Below are 18691 nucleotides of genomic sequence, written 5' to 3' on the forward strand. Positions count from 1 at the left end.
CTATCCTCCTTGTACACAAAAGAAAGGGCCACTAGAAATTGCTTTTCAAAATAAGAGTAGGGAAATTGCTGACATTTAAGTGGGAAGATGCCTGCATGCAAATGGGTTGTCCTTTAATGTTGTCCAGTCTCCATTTTGGAAGGACATGTTGAGGGCTGGCAATGAAGCTCCAAGTGGGTATTGTGGCCAAAGATTCCAAACATTGCAGCCCCTTGCAATCAAAGTTATATCACAAGTTTTATTTTTAAAAGAATTTGCTCACTTCATCTTCAAAAGAAGCATGACTAGAAAGTGATTTTAAGTAAGATTGAATTAATTCTTTTTTAATTGCTTACCATATGTTGTCTTCATAGGTTGCTAGTTCTTCTACATTAGAAAGAAATTGGAGCACCTATTCTTTCATCCACTTGGTGAAGCGCAATAGGTTGCAATCAAAAAAAGCCGAGAACCTAGTATTTGTGCATAACAACTTGTGCCTTCTTTCGCACAAGACTCAAGAATACAAAGAAGTGGGATGTGGGTGTAGAGATTACAGACTTGGATGCTTCTACTGCCTAACTTACAATTGATGATTTTGATGACTTCGATGTCGATAACATTGTTGCTTCTATTGCTGATCACATTGGCCTTAGTGCAAGTAATACCAGAGAAGAAGAAGATGAAGATTGAAGAACTTAGAATATTAATAGATTTTCATTCCATTAGTTAAACAATGAACATGAAACTATGATACTTGAACTTGATATTTTAAATGTTTTGCATCTTTGATGTTGAAGTTGATTGAATTATGTTACTATATGATAGTATGATCACCATGATTACAAGTTCAATTGTTTATGGTGTTTTAAATTTTTTGTTGTTTAAATGTGTCTATGCTACTATGCTACATTCTAATTTCAACTCATGCTTCATAAAAAAATGTATATATAAATATATATATTTATAATTTTTACATGTTTTTGTACTAACAAACCCAAAACCCTTCCCAAAATTTTGACAAACTTCTAAACCTGTTCTCGAACTTCAAACTTGGAACCAAACCCAAACTGGCAACTTAGTGTTAATACCGTTATCGTCACCTTCAGCTGAAAAGAACACTTATGATTAAACTGTAATATTAAATATAATGACATGCGTCATTTGACATGCATCAAGGCATGAAATTTCGTAGAGTTGTATTTAAAATAAAAAGCTATAGTTTGGGAAACTCAAGAGACCTTCGGTTGTAATGTGAAGAGTCTCTCAATGAGTTATATATATTGCATCAAGCAAAAGGAAATATACACTTGATTTTCATTATTGATAAAATGATCTTTTGTTGTGTGTAGCTGGGTTTTTCCCTTCCCTCTCTAAGGGTTTTCCCTAGATATTTTTGTGTCTCTTGCATCTTTTTTGGTTATTCATTATTGTTGTTTATCTAATTTTTGGGCAAGATTCAACAACTAGGTAGTTTTTATATGAAACCTATAAGGCTATTTGTAATTTTGTGTCGAAAAGGAGACTCTTACAAAGGCGAAACTCTAGAGAATTTTGAAAAGAAACATTTTTTCTATTCACACTTTGTACCTAACTTGTGAATTTTCAAAAAGATAATGAAGAATGCATTTTGTTTGTATGCCTCAAACACTGCTAAATTGGTAATCCCTTTATGTATTGGTGGAATCCATTGGTGTTCAATTCAATGATCAATGTAATAGGTGTGATGAAATATACCCATTTTCTCGCATCTTAATTTAGATATGCTACTATAACCTATCAACTTGTATTTTGAGTTTTATTGTCCTTTCATCATCATTGCATAATCAAAACACATTTTATGCTTAAATCAACCCTTTGCAATTGTTACCAATAGTGAAATCTCAATTGATATTTGTATGTCTACTATCGAGGCATATGCTATCTATTGTCTTCTAATTATGGTTTCTCCTTCATGTACATCAAAATTAAAATACAAAAATATCCTTTAAAAACCCATTATATGAGACCCTCTCAAATGTAGAGGAAGATTTTTATTCCATAATGCTCTCTACAACTATTGGGACATTTGGCATTGCCCATTAGATGAATCACATTGAAATCTGCAATAACAAATCTATTTACCAACAACACTAAGTGCCACTACACCAGAAGCCAAAGTTGCCGAAAACTCCTGTGTCCTTCCTTGGGCGCTCATATCCCCGTATACAATTTGGAAACATATCCGATACTGCTTGGATACATGTCAAATATTGTACCCATCTCTGCCTTAAAAACTTGATTTTCCAACCATGCCAAATACTATGGGATTTGATTTTTCAAAAGATTTGACATAAATCTTCCCAATTTTGATTTCAATAAAACTTTATCAAAGCAATTTTTTAAAAAAATGGTTTAAACAAAACTTGCACCAAATGAGAAAGACAAATAAAATGTTTATCTATTTCAGCAACCAATTTTGTGGGTTATCTTCTAATGCAACTCTAGTATCTTTACATATTGTGAAGTGTTAATTAACTTATACATATTTATGTGTCAATATCACTTTTTAAGTAATGAAGATCTCTTATAATAACATTGATAAACTATGTTAAATATATGTGTATGTTTTATTTATTAATGTTGTGTCCAACCGTATCCATATTGGTGGTCTTAAAAAATGGCCGTATCCGTACCCAATACTGTATCCATATTTGTATCCTTATCCGTATCCATGCAACTTTGCCAGAAGCTTAAATTGCTAGTGAAAGCACCACTAAAGAGGATAGGGAGTTGCATGTCATGTCCCCTCCATAATAAAATCTAATAATAAATCATAAATTAATAATTGAAATATTAATAATTAATTATAATATATAATTTATTATTAATATCCTAATGAAAGAAATAGTATATAATCTATACATTATGATCTATTTAATAAATAATAATGTAATTTAACTAGATTATCAATATAATAACGTAAATGGAAGATATAATATTACAAATACTAATCATAATATCATCACAACAAACTGATTACTAATCAAGAATGTTAATCTAGAAGCGATATATTTCATTTACAAATGGGTGTGATCTTTAGTAAGGATGGACGCAATCCTTCATCCTTGAGGCCTATTAAAATAAAATGGAACTATAATACATCAAACTAGAGTACTCTGTGAGTACACATCAGCAAATGAAGGGAGAATAGAGAACATAGATGGGTGGTAGAGGGGAGGCAATCAAATATTGTACAAGACATTCTCAGGAAAGGAGAAATCAGGGACAAAGACAAGAACATCAGCCTGAGTACTCCAAGCAGAGAGGGTTAAACATACAATAAAACATTTTTTGCAGATACGCTAAGATTCCAATCTATTCAAGTTAGTAAGGAACTCAAAGCTTCAACCATTTGAAATTTCAAAATTATATCTGTTTATTGGAGCCCTTGCCGAAATTGTCAATATGACATTATATATATATATATATATATATATATATATATATATATTTCCAGCACCGAGACAACAAACACGACTCTTTCAGAGTCATTTTTTTATTCAGAATAAAATCTTCCTATTTATGTAACGTAATTGCAAACCATTTAAACTAGGAAATGGAACCAAGTACAGAAATAAATAATTCAGATTTAGAATATTATTTATATTATTGCAGCCTTCCGAGTCCTTAGGAATCCTATTGCCATTAGCAATATTGTTCATTCTCTATTGCATAGAACTAAGAAGCATATCAGTCATAGCCATCTAATCACAACTATCAGCTATCAGTTAGATCCACAACATATATTTACTGCGAAGATCATTATATATAAATATATATTATATCAAAGTGGGCAATTGTGGCAACAGTGTTAGTGATATGAGCAACCATTTTATAATAATTCAAGGTGTTTGTCTACATTTTTCGAATTAGACATAGAGGGGACATTACAGTGGTATTAGAGCATAATCCTGTCATCCTGTGAGTGAAGCCTTATGAAAACTTACGATAGGACAAACAAAACTACAATGAATGACTCAGCAAATGACGTGAGATCCTATATCGAGCTAAACAACCAAACCAACCAAACTATATTTAATCAAATGGAAAAATCAAATCAAGCACTTCTACAAGCATTGCAAGATATGGGAAATTTTATCAACAATTTGAGAGGTCAACCCAACCAAGCAAGAGATGCTAGCTCTACTCCCTCAGAAAATAATAATGTGTTTTCTAAACCGGAATACCACAACTATCATTCTTATGCAGAGCAGAGCCAGCAAGAGGAGGAGGAATAGAGCAACCAATGACTAGCACTGAAGATATCACAAGGGCATCTGCAGCTCTAGAACCTAACATTAGAGAAGCAGTATCATTCAGAGAATTTTGTGAAGATAAACGAAGGGAGACATCTAGAAGGCTTGTAAACAAAGAACTCAAACATAAAATCAACAAAATAAAAATTCTAAATTTTGATGGGTCGAAAAAGATTACACTGCACCAATGGTTAGAAAAATTAAACACAACTTTTACTTTCAATCTCATGATGGAAGAAGATGCCCTCCAATTCGCTACAGTCCATCTAGAGGGAGTAGCACATGATTGGTGGAACCATGGACGTATCTCTTTGGGACACAGGTGTAAAATCCTATGAAGAATTCTCCCAAAAGTTCATGAGCAGATTTGAGGATAAAGACATTGAATGGTATTTCCAAGAACTAACTCAACTCAGACAAACTGGAACAGCAGTAGAATTCGTTGGCAAATTTCAAGGATTATCAGTAATGATCCCAGAGCTTTCACAAAAGAGACTTACTCATATGTTTATAAAAGGATTAAAAGACTCCGCCAGGCACTCTGTAAAACTACATGAGCCTCAAAACTTGGAAAAAGCCATCAGAAAAGCAAAAATGGCAGAATGAAATGCTTTAAAAGAGAGATCTAAGAGTTTTTCACCAAAGACTGAGTATAGAAATGAAGACTTGAGAAAAGACCATAGAAAGAAAGAATGTTATTCCTGAACAGGGAAATGGAGCAGAGGACACCAATGCCCGAGCAAGGAGGCCCAAAAACAAAAAGATGACACATTGAAAAAAGGATATATTTCAAATGTAGAGGTCCTTGGGAACCTGGACATAAGTGTGAGAAGAAGAGTCAACTTCATAAAATATAAGCAACACCAGAAATAGACAAGGAAGAAACTTCAAACAAGAGTGCATAAGTTTGATCAAGAGAATCTCAACAATATCTAAGTAGAATATGGGAATACGAAAACATTGGAACTTCGAGGAAGTTCAACCATAGCCGTACCCTAATCAGGTGGTGTAAATGTTAAAACAATACATATATGTAAATATTTTCATGATTATTAATAGAAATTTAATATTTAATTTAAATCAATGGAAAGAGTGGCAATTAAGGGAGAATAGTGAGGGTACCCTATTATAGTAGCAAGCAAGACCGTTACAAGGTTATCCTACTGCACTGTCAATTAGGGAGAACTACAAGGGCACCCTATTGTTAGCACCTTCCCAAGGCTGCAATTAAGGGAGAATTGCTAAGGCACCCAATTATAGGAGCATGTTAGGGAGAACCACTACAAGGGGACCCTACTACTCTATGATTAAGGGAGAACCACTAGGGCACCCTATTGTAGAAGAGACCCAGGCTGCAATAAAGGGAGAATCACGAAGGGCACCCCATTATAGCAACAGTGAAGGGAGAACTGTAGTGAGGGCACCCTACTACGTTGTAAAAGAGGGAGAACCGCTGAGGGCACCCTGTCATAGTAGCAGTCAAGGGAGAACCGCTAAGGCACCCCATTACAAAGTAGAGAATATAACTTCAGAGGCCTGACAAATTCGCTCCTAAGGATTAAATAGAGATGGATAGTCCAAAAAAAAGGATATCTAGACAGGCCTAGGACGACGAGATTTTATCTCCCTTAAAAGATTACAAATGTATCAAAAAAGGGGATAGACATAAGATCTTGCTTGAGAAATGATAAAGTTTACCCATAAGGACTCAACAAAGGACAAAGCAACACATATCAAGGAGCATGGAAGTGGCATGATATAGATCTGTCTTATCTTTACTCCAAGTTGAATTATTTTTATTTAAATTAGGTATTACAATCTTTTCATTGATAAGTTTGTATTCATAAATTGCAGTTCTAATCTCAAATTTTATATTGTCATTTCAGGATCATTGGGTTGAAGATTTGGGAGTAAACAGCATACATGTTCAAAATTCATTGCTTGAGGACATGCAATTTTGGATGGGCGGACTGTCATGTCCCCTCCCTAATAAGATCTAATAATAAATGAATTTAATAATTGAAATATTAATAATAAATTATAATATATAATTTATTATTAATATCCTAATGAAAGAAATAGTATATAATCTATAAATTATGATCTATTTAATAATAATAAATAATAATGTAATTTATCTAGATCATCAATATAATAACGAAAACGAAAGAATATAATATTACAAATACTAACCATAATATCATCACAACAAAATGATTACTAATCCAGAATGTTAGTATAGAAGCGATATATTTCAATTACGAACCAGCGTGATCTTTAGTAAGGATAAATGAAATCCTTCATCCTTGAGGCCTATTAAAATAATATGGAAGATCTTCAGAGGGAGATCGGAGAATGTTTTTAGGGTACCGAGTTAGAGTTGCAGATTGCACAGGAGTAAGGAAATTAGACAGGAACACTTGAAACGAATCAGCCAGGGAACATCTGAAAGCAAGCCATGTCAGCTAATATACATCCACTATTAAGTTTACGAATGAAGTGATAGACACTCTGCAAAAGAAGGGGAGTTGTAGTGATCAGTATTAATCTGTAGTTATAGAAACTATAATACAACGAACTAGAGCACTCTGTGAGTACACACCAGCAGATGAAGGGAGACTAGAGAACATAGACAGCTGGTAAAGAGGAGGAAATCAAATATCGTGGAAGACATTCTCAGGAAAGGAGAAATCAGGGACAAAGATAAGAATGTCAGCCTCAGTACTCCAAGTCACGGACTGGACTGCATTTCGAGAAGAGAAGATTAAATGTAACAGAAAACATTTATTGCAGATACGACTAGATTCCAATCTATTCAAGTTAGTAAGGAACTCAAAGCTTTGACCATTTGAAATTTCAAAATTATATCTGTTTATTGGAGCCATTGCCGAACTTGTCAAACTCATTTGAAAAGGTTATATCTATATATATATATATATATATATATATATATATATATAACTTAACGTAATTGCAAACCATTTAAACTAGGAGAGGGACCCAAGTACAGAAATAAATAATTCAGATTTAGAATATTATTTATATTATTGCAGCCTTCCAACTCCTTAGGAATCCTATTGCTATAAGCGATATTGTTCAATCTCTATTGCATAGAACTAAGGAGCATATCAGTCATAGCCATCTAGTCACTCCTATCAGTTATCAGTTAGATCCACAACATATAATTACTGCGAAGCTCATCATATATAAATATAATATTATATCAAAGTGGACAGTTGTGGCAACAGTGTTAGTGATAAGAGCAAACATTTTATAATAGTTCAAGATGCTTATCTACATTTTTCGAATTAGATGTAGAGCCAACATTACATTGCATAATGTCCTCATTTTGAAATAGAATCTAATAATAAACAATGGCAATAAAATTAAAATATATGAGAATAAATATAATATTAAAATTAAACTTATAAAAGGATAAATTGGAATATAAAATAATTAAAATTTAGTTAATTTTAGTGAATGGTCAAGAGGCATGAAATAAGAAGTTGCGATTCCCTCTAACATAAAATATAAAAGAGAGATAAGATAAGATAAGATAATATTATTAATGTCCACGAAAAAACCAACACGGTTTATGGGACTAAGCATACAAAGAGAAGAGCCGGCCAAAGCAGAAGCACCAATCGGTGACAGAGAAGAAACAAAAGCAAGAGACAAACAAGAAAGAAGACAAGGTAAAGACTAAGAAGAGAACTTCATTTGAAAGGAGAGGAGGAAGAAAAGGGGGAAGGTGTGAATCAAGAAGAAATTAATGGAGAATAAAACAAAGGCAAAAGTTAGGAAGGGTTGTTCTATTCTAAAGGGTGGTAATTGCAAAAGGTTGTGAGTTTCAAAGGGAAGAAGTGATGATGGATTATGACTCTTCAAAAGGATGGTAAGTATGGAAGGTTGTGACTCTTTCAGATGGCAGCAATGATAAAGGATTGCGACTCTTTCAAAAGAGTGGTAATTATGAAAGGTTGTAATTCTCTCAAAGGGCACAAATGATGAAAGATTGTGACTCTTTCAAAGGGTGGTAATTATGAAAGGTTATGGCCATTGCCAAGGGAAAACATGATGAAGAGGTGTGACTCTACTGCCTCACATTGAAAGATATAAAGGGGAGAAGGTTCCATTTGAGGAGGACATCCAAAGGATATGAATTTTAGGAAAATATATTATTCTCAAAGGCATCAATGAAAAGTGGTGACTCAACTTGTATGAAAGGTGGTGACCCTTTCATCAACAAAGGAGAAATCAACCGGAACATTCAAGGATCACTTGTCTATCATCATTCACCAATACAACAAAATAGCACTCACTCAATCATCACTCATCAATCTATGGATTCCACATTCATTCAATCATCATTCACTAATGTATTTATCAAATTATCAAATCAAAAGACTTGGGAAATCATTCAATCACCAATCAAACGGCAATTGGAAATCAAGCAAATAGACCAACAATCAATTCTTCCATCAATTACATCAGTCTATATTAAAAATTCAAGCATCAATTAAGGAAAGACATCAAAAAGCATCAATGATCTCATATCAGCAATCACGATCAGGTCTGAAGTTGCAATTGATTCGTGGGCAATAATATTCTTGTTTATTGTTGTAAGCATCAATGAATGTTTAAATATGTATGCCTAATATATGCAGCAATATAATGTTAAACTATACAATTCCTTAGATATTAATATAGGATAATATATTTGGAGCATAACATCATATATGCTAGTTATAAGCAATAATGTGAATTTCCAAATAGCAACAATCAACCATGTCAAGGTGAGGAAGGGAATACAAGGAGGGAACAGCTATAGGCTTCCTCACTAGGTACGCCACCTCATATGGCTGGGGGAAGGCCACATGAGGCCAAGAGGGTTCGTCTTGGGCCTAGGCTAGAGGATCACTTTGGGCATCATATTGTAGTTCCCCCTCCAACTTCTACATGAGTTAATTGTTCGGATAGATTCAAGGGAATCTCAATCATAGGAGTGTGAATAAGGGTGGCATGACGGGGAGAACAGCTATAGGATTCTTCATTAGGTACACCACCTCAGAATGGATGCATGGTGGAAGTCCAAGTGAGCCAAAGAGGGATGGTATATCCACCCTTGGTCCAGTGTAAAGGATCCCTTTGGACACACTATCATGTCTCCTTATCCAAGCTCCATTATAGTTGAACCCGAATCATAAATTATATATGTTATATGATTAATCTGGTTATGAATATATATTATTTTTTTCCATAGTAGTAATAATTAATTTTGTGCCTTCAATAGTTGTCTAACATGATTTCAAGAACTCAACAAGGATCTATATTGCTTTTAATTTTAAATTGTTTAAGTTATATCTCTAACTATATTGTGTTCCTTATTTTTAATTAATTTGTTATTCTAGGGCAAAATATAGGCTAGTCTAATCCAAAAAGGGGACATTACAAGTTGGGGGCCCAAAGGCAAAAAGGTTGAGGGTCCCGTAAAACAATAGTATTCTCTGTAGTATTATTTCCAAAACTTGACACCAACAACATATGCGGAAAAATTTATTCCATAAGAGGAAATAGAAATATGTGGAACCATAGAAAACAAGCATCTCGTACGTTTATTTTCAGGGCCTAACCAACATTGCACAGGATAACAACAACTGCTGAACTCTATGACATGTTTATTACCAATACCTTTTTACCCTCAATTAATAATTAATAATATATAACCTTTTGCTATGGTTAAATTTATCATAAAGGCATGATATTCCTCTCAATTTACTTTAAGAGAATCGTCCTTAAAACTATATATTGTCAAATTAAGACTCTTTGCTTTCCCAACTTAAATGACTTACATATGAAACATGAACATACACTAACTAAAACCTTTTCCATAAGAACTCAACTATATCTTAAACCACAACTGTAATGACAGAAAGAAACTTTTTTAAAGGAAAAAAACCAACCTTGCAGCCATAAAAAAGAAACATGCCCAGGAAGTTTAAGGAACTAGGCAAATATAGTTAAAAAATAAAGAAAAAAATAACAGTTATATTGCATGTGTTGTCAAAAAAAACACATTAATAAACAGACCATATAATCTGTTTTCAATGTGCAAATTTCAATGCACACAGAATAGAATTATATAACTTTTGTCTATGGATGATTAATGGATTTACTAATTTGAGAAAGCAATTTGCTTTTGCCCAGATATCTTATAGGTGTTTGATAAAGATTCAAAACTCCATTTCCCTGTCCAGCAAGATATTCACGCAATTGCAAAAAAACATCATCTTGTGATTAATATAAAATAAGGACCAAACTATGCACTAATCTATGCATCACGTCCACATTATTTTCCAAAACAACAACTTTTTGCTCTCTATATATGTAGATCCATTCTGATACGGGATTCAGATTTATCAAACAAACAAGTCAATTTGAACATGCAAAGTAATAAAAAGGAATCTACAAAAATGTACTTTTAAAATTTCTCCGTCAAAATGCTTATGAGTGCAACCAATAAGGTGCAAATAAACACGTGACTGAAGCACTAAAAGCAAAATACACATGCTGGATTTTCTTCCAAGTAATATGCAAAAGGGAAAACAATTCAATAAACTGACCTCTGGATTCAAGTCATTGACTTTTTCAATAGCATCCTGCACATTTCCTGACTGAACTGCCCTTCGCACAGCCATTCGATCAGTTATTGTTGCAAGATCTATTTCTGCTATTTGCAGATAAGGAATACAAGATCGTTAAGGGAAATAAACTCATTATCTCATCATAACCCATTCAATATTATAATCTGTGATGTGAAATAAACTCATTTTCTAATCATAACCCAGTCAATATTATTATTCTGTGGTGTAAAATAAACTCATTTTCTCATCATAAGCCATTCAATGTCATACCTCTGTGGAGTGAAATAAACTCAATTTCTCATCATATATCTTTTTAAACCCATTCAATGTAACTCTGTGGTCAAAAACATATGATAGACTACAAAATGCTCAAAGAAAAATTAACATCCATTGAAAACTAATTAATCAAACAGTTTCAAAGCTTCCATTGGCAATAAGAGCAGTATTATTTAATAGTTTTCCTTAAGTTAAATAAACTAGTCAAAATGCGACACAACATAGTAAAAGTGGCTGACAATAATTACACATTGAAGGAACCACAAAGTAACAAAACCTATCCTTCACCAAGTAACAAACTTAGACTCACCTACCTTACTCCCATAAATCAAAATGGCAGGAAAAAAATTAATAATGACCAGTAGCGGATACGTTCTGTCCCTGACTCCATACAGAACCTCTCAGCTGCTTCAACATAGCCCTCTGTAACAAGAAAGTTCATCACCAATTTGTTCATATCTTCTTTTCTAATCTTTACACTATTTAGCTTCTTCTCCCATTCCTCCTTGGTTATTACCTCCTTAGAAGTGGACTGCACAAAAAATGTCATAAATATTTAACTGGAAACGGTAGAATTAGTTAAAATAAATGCAAGGTGAATGAAATTCAATAACCACATTTGAAACTAATAACAATCTTATCAACTAGTAAACCTTTTTTTTTTTTCTATTAAACATAAAGCAACACAAGATAGTTTACTACAGTTTCATCGAGCTAAGTATCAAAGTATTATCGAATCAGAATAAAAGCAGGTTCAACCCGGATCTGGGCCTGTTCAGATCATCAAGATCAGGCCAACAGCAAAAATATGAGAATACTAATCAAAAAGAAAAGAAGCATCATTAGTATCTACTCTTTCATACATGAAACCCATGGTAGTGGGCCATCAGCCCACTTGAGCTGCAGATCCCCTTCTCTGATAATAGTATTCAGGTTGTTCAGGAGGGCAGCCACTGGAATAGCAGGGGGCCTGGGGAATGGGCTGACAACAATTATAGGGCGCCTCCCTGCTCTGATCTCTGCAGAATTCTGAACAAGGATAGTAGCTTCCTTTGCTCCATTATTCGGCATCATTCTGTTAATTATATCGCCAGCTGTGATAACATCATCTCCATGATTGGTATCTATGGAGTTCAGTCTTGGAACAGCCCGTATAGGTGCTGGAACAGCAGGTTCAGCTTGTGCACCAGATGGATACTAAACATTGGGCTTGGAACCACTTGGAGTATCAGCAACAGGGCTTGTGTTAGCTTCAATCCTCTTCCTCCTGACAATCTGGTCCAGCATTTCTTTCAAGGTGCAATCTTCTGCTTCGCTCTCCTTCGACTGGATCTCAAATGTCAACCCTTCATTCTTTAGTATGTCAGCACATTATTTAATGTCTACAGAATTGCTTTCCTTTGACCTTGAAGCTAATAGAGACCTTCAAACAAATATGTTTAATAATGAGTCTCCGAAGAGACCCAGTAAGAACCCTATGTCTACTCTTGAATATATCCTCATTTCTAAGTACACAAATGCCAAACCAGTAGAGAAGAGAAAGTGGCCCAAAGGGTATTAAACTGTTTAGAGAGATCAGGTATAAAGCCAAATACAAAATGGAAGATATGGTGTCCAATTGAGATATCAAACAAGCTCCAGACACCCTTGGCAAAAGGACAATCAGAAAAGATATGATCTATTGACTCGGGAAGCTGACTCTGATTGAGCATGGATGGGGGTCCCTATTGGCTTTAATCATAGGGAGTCTATGTAATATCCCCTAACCGGATATTTGCTGATTTCTTTTATAAATAAAATAATCAGAACTAAAACCTTGCAGATGTATTCCAGCACAAATGAATCCAGTACAATAGCCGACAGATGTTTAACCGGCTTCTTCTTAATTATAATATTCAAACTCAGATATAGGCAAATGGAATATGATACGATGTTTAAACCAGAAGATTCTTCACAAATTAAAAACCAGTTCCCTTCAAAATAATATTCAGAATTTTCAAGCATATAGAAATGCATCACAAACTTATAATGTTAAAACTAGAAACTTCCATACAACTCCATAAATACATTATTGCATTATACAACAGCAATACAATAACCAGTACAAAACCCAATCCTAAATACAGATTTAATAGTCAGATTGGAATGCTAGAATAAAAACCTGTAAGTGCGAATGAAACACCTAAAATGACATTTCCCAAGACAATGGGTTTGTGTCCATTGTTTGCCAGCACGAGGGGCTACATCCTCAAACTAGCTGAAAGTTGAAGCTTTCTGAAAACTCTCAAAGAGAGAAAACTGAACTGAATCTAAATCAAGCCAAACCAGCAATGAGCCTCTTTCCCTTTTTAATACACAAACTAAGACTCTTTGACTCCCCTCAAGCCTTCGTCCTATTCTCTTGTGACTATTCAACTTTTCTCTGATAATTCATCTTATTCCTTCTTGACCTTTGTCCTTTTTAAAACATTAAATTGACCTTTTAATATTATGGGTCTATGTCTCAATGTCAATTTACATATTATATAAAATAAGATTTCAATATTTCTAATGTCCCAAAAGGGAACATTACAAATCCCCCCTCCTTAAAATTGCTTGTCCACAAGCAATAAGTACCAGAATCCCATATGAGTCTACAGGCAGTGCAGTAGTCCAAACTGAAAACAATTCTGGCCACACTATAAAGCCAAATGACCCTCTGCAATCCACCTCTCAACCGGATCCCTGTAAACTGATCAACACTGATCGTCACCATATTCAATCTCAAACTGAATAGGACCACAAAAAAATCCTCATCCAATCGCAGATACAATCTGCCAACACCTGGATCCCAAATTCTATTATGCTGCCTCGCTGCTATGATGAGATAAAAATATATCCAGGGTCCATGTATAATCCAGTAGAATGTGAAGACCTGACCTAAATGGATGATGTAAGAAATGAGTAGCTCAAAAGCTGAAACCACCATCCCATGGACATCAAAATTCATATTGTTGGCATAAACTTAGAGAATTCCCAAAAGCATAGGTGCTATGAATATGACAGATGCTAAGAACCTATCCACAAACCTCAAATAAATACTCCACCAAGAGTTGTTTAGAGGCTGATGAAAAAAATTCACCCAACTCTTGAATGAGGTGAAATCGGAAAAAATGTTGGGACTGATCAAATGATAAGCAACAAAAGTTGATTCATCATTCCCAAGCTGAGATCTCGGTTCACTGCTAGGATTTGAGCCAAGATCCCAAAGCCTGAAATCAAACTCTTCCTCTTCGTAGCAAATGAGAGATGATCCCTCATTTAACTTAAAAAGAGGATTGTCAGACGTCCAATCAGCAAAAACTTCAAACAAAGGGTTGTCAACAAGTGGAAGGTGTTCTGAAGTTTTGCTACTTAACCGTTTGGGGCAACCATCCAAGTCATACATTCACTAAATGCTCTCAAGTTCGTCAATGACTTCCTGGAAGAACTCTTGCCTCATTCTATTCTCATGTTCCCGAGAGTGTTCCAAGAGCTTGATTTGATTTTCTACTCCCTATAGAGAAAATCGAGTTTCACTCATTGCCTCCCGAACATACTTAAGCATCCCATTGAGATCCTCAATCTCATCCTTTTCCTTATTTGACTATGCTGCATAAATCTCAGCGACCTTAAGAATATAATCCCTGTCGGACAACAGATATAAGTAATCTGATTTCACAGTCTCGTGGGTTGTTTTGACCTTCAGTAAATTGGCCACAAGCCAATCACCTTCCCCTACCCTTGGGACCTTCCTGTAGAGCTCCTCAACCAACTCGTGGATACTGTCATACTACACCAAGGATGCCACAACCATGTCTTCACTAACGTTCAGTTGATTCTGTAAGGCATGTATTTCATTCTCTCTGCTGAAACTGTTCATTGTCTTGCAATGTCATCTTAGGTTGTTCTTCTAAATTCATGCTCAAAATATCATGAATATATGGTTCATGATACCAAGGTCCCAAACTATTATTACCTTGTGTGCAGTCTACTTCATTACTCTACTCGACCAAGCTAACTTTCAAATCGCCAACATAGAAGCTTGCACCCTGTTTAACATCTTCTTTGTGGTCACGAAACGGCTGCAAATCAATGATAGTTGCCTGATCTTCCTTTTTACGATCCTTTTTTGGTCCGCTGGAAATTCTTCATACATACCTTTGTGCTGGTCCTTTGCAACGAGACCCTGAACCACATCCAAGTACTTTCTTTTCACCACATCAATTTTATTTTGTTGCTCCAAATGAAAATCCACTTTATCACTAAATGGTAAAACATTTTGAATTCTGGTAGGAAGTTTTTGATACTCCTTGAAAATGTCGAGTATTTCTGTTCTTATATCTTATGATTTCGGCACATACAGATGTAAAGTAGAAGAACGTTCTTTCATTAGGATTAAGCCATTGTCAAGGCCCGGAGGGTTAACTTTCCCAGTTAAATCAACTTCTAGGATTGAATGGTCATTTTTTATTAAGTCTCTAGTTTCAATCTGTGCCTTGTTTGGTACCTCAAACCTCTTCCTCTTATCAGTTGAAGTTTCCAAATCTGAAATGAATTCTTTTGATGGACATCTATTGTAAGCAACTCCTTCCTCCAAATCAAGAGGTTGATCTCTCTCTCCTGTAAGCGGAGAAAAAGAACATTCAGAAATGTTTCCACTTCTTAGTTGTTGGCATTGTATTATTGGCAACAACTCAATATGTTTTTATCACAATTGTGCTCTCCATTCTCTTGCATTTTCAACCCTCTCAGCCATTTTCTCATCTGCACTTCCAGATACAAACTGTTCTTTGCTGATATCTGTCCAGTCCTATTGAAGAATATATTTCTTGAATTTGATGGTGGAGCACTTCACATTGTGATAACTTGCAAATTGGTAAATATCCCAGTACCGCCTATGATTGTTGGGGGTAACCACAAACCCGACTGCACTTGCTCCACCCTTCACGCAATTATGGAATATCCTATGGCAATTCTTACCTCACCCATGACTACCACAACTCCCTTTTGGCCTTCACCATGATTCCAATCACTGGCTCTACTTCTATAGCCATATCCAATGTTGTGCATTACCTGTATCTGTCAACAACGTTACAACAGGCCTATCATGTATGGTCTCCTCTTCTCTTCACTTTCGACCCAGTCATGAAGTCTTGTCTTACCATCCTGTCTTACGCCCTTGCCTGGAAATCACATGGCCTTCAGCTCGACTCTTCCTTAACTATCATTGTTCGCACCTTTCCTAATATGACTGTGGTAAGTACTAGGAAAGCCTGTGCTTATATTTGCTGATGTTATAGTTACCCGACTAAGTGCAAGAATGACTTTTCAATGATGTTATTACTCTATATTGGGCCATGCCCGTCTTGGCCAAGGGACCTTCAATCACCCTTATTCTTGACATGTCGATTAACTCCTAATACAATTCATGTCTAGGTGTATAGCTGGTGCAGAGAAGGTGTTAATTACAAAATTCATGCCCCAAAGTCTGTCATACAGAACTTCCGTGCTTAGTATGATCTTAAGTTGTTAATCCCTTCTGCATCCACACAATTTCATATTCACATTCTATTGGAACAAGAAAAATCTCGAATTGAATTATTTGTGATTCCAGCACATATATCAAGTTTGATATTTATTAAACGAATACTAGCTTTATCAATGGGGCTGAAAACTCCCTCAATGAATATTAAACTATCAATGTTTAATAGTTAGAAGTGTTGATATCAACACATATACCAATTTCAGCACCTGTACTTTATGAATTCTGAAATGGAAGAAGTTTTACAAAAACGGCGTTTGGAATTCCCATCACATCTATCTCAATCGTCTAATTTTGTCGTCGGTATTGTGGAGATACACCCAAACAATCTCATCTGCCTTCCCTTTGTTGTTGCTTGGAGTTCTTCCTTTCAGAGATTTTCACCTTCCTCTTTCTTCAAAGAACTTTAGTATTTAGCAAGTTGACCTTCACAACTACACTAAGAAAAGAAGCTGCCTGTGACTTGTTGACGTGAATTGATAAGGTGGTCCTCTGTTTAGTACTACAATGATGGATGTATTCCACCTTCATCCCAAATACTCCAGCATGGCTGCTGATAACTTTGTATCTTCTTCCCTGGATTCCTCCACTATAGATTCTCTGTCGTGCCTTCTAGACTTCTTGCAATTGCAATCACTTTGCTATCGTGGCCTAGGAAATGATGGGGGAAGCACATCTTCAGCTCACTATCATACCCAACTATAGTAACTGGTGAATCTCAGAACTGACTAGTTGCTATACCTTGCGTGAGTTGGCTGAGATTGACTTCCTCCTCCACAAATCCAGTCTTCAGATACCGGCGCTTTAATGCGATCTGCTCACATTTTGTGTCCAGCTCAACCTAGCTATGGAATCTCATCTAGAAGGGTATAGGAGTTTGAATCAACCATAAACAAAATTGCTCTTGCTAACACATAATCTTCTTACTTCTTATTCCAAACTCAAACGCTAACCAACCTGGACATGTGTCTTGAAGAGTAACCAATATTATCTTCTTCCTGTCGCTGCCAAAACTCTCCACACTGAAATATGAAATACACCAGTTCCGGAATCACAATTTCTGAACTGTAAGTAGGAAGAGGGTACCACTGTATTAAAAATCATAGAAACCTACTCACACTCCATAGACTTAATTCTGAGTGTAGAGTCATTGAAACAAACTTTTCTCTATACTTTGACCCATTTCCAACACACTACTAGAATATCACGTTTCTAGCCAATCCTATGAACTCTTGCTTGTGCCTATAGATTTTTTAAACCTGTTTTTAAAAAAACTCTTTGAAAACCTAAAAAGTTGTTATTGACTAGCATTCCGATTGTACCTGATAGGATGGCAGGCTCGAAGCTCTGATACCACTGTAATATCCCCTAAACGGATATTTGTTGATTTCTCTTATAAATAAAATAATCAGAACTAAAACCTTGTAGATGTATTCCAGCACAAATGAATCCAGTACAATAGCCGACAGATGTTTAACCAGATTCTTAATTATAATATTCAAACTTAGATATAGGCAAATGGAATACAATACGATGTTTAAACCAAAAAATTCTTCACAAATTAATAACCAGTTCCTTTTAGAATAATATTCAAGATTTTCAAGCATATAGAAATGCATTACAAACTTATAATGTTAAAACCAGAAACTTCCATACAACTATGTAAATACCTTATTGCATTATACAACAGCAATACAAAAACCCAATCCTAAATACAAATTTAACAGTCAGATCGGAATGCAAGAATAAGAACCTATAAGCACGAATGAAACACCTGAAATGATGTTTCCCAGGACAATGGGTTTGTGTCCACTGTCTGCCAGCATAAGGGGCTACGTCCTCAAAATAGCTGAAAGTTGAAGCTTTCTGAAAACTCTCAAAGAGAGAAAATTGAACTGAATCATAAATCAAACCTAACCAGCAATGAGCCTCTT

At 35.1% G+C, this 18691-nt stretch overlaps 1 protein-coding gene across 3 annotated transcripts in view; it reads right to left on the reverse strand.

Moving 5' to 3' along the window:
* LOC149546742 (protein GID8 homolog) overlaps positions 1-18691 on the reverse strand; it is an 82564-nt gene that overhangs the window by 42442 nt on the left and 21431 nt on the right. For 2 of the 3 annotated variants that reach the window (XM_089791337.1, XM_089791336.1), the window contains 2 exons: positions 11567-11726; positions 10898-11004 (listed from right to left, as the gene is read on the reverse strand). In XM_089791337.1, coding sequence (XP_089647463.1) covers positions 10898-11004; positions 11567-11726 — 267 coding nt within the window. The remainder of the gene's footprint in view (positions 1-10897; positions 11005-11566; positions 11727-18691) is intronic. The other variant, XM_089791338.1, reaches the window with a different exon arrangement.

This window comes from Cupressus sempervirens, chromosome 7 (genome assembly GCF_028749045.1).
Source record: "Cupressus sempervirens isolate cs-2001-9-10 chromosome 7, ASM2874904v1, whole genome shotgun sequence".
Classification (NCBI taxonomy): Eukaryota; Viridiplantae; Streptophyta; class Pinopsida; order Cupressales; family Cupressaceae; genus Cupressus; species Cupressus sempervirens.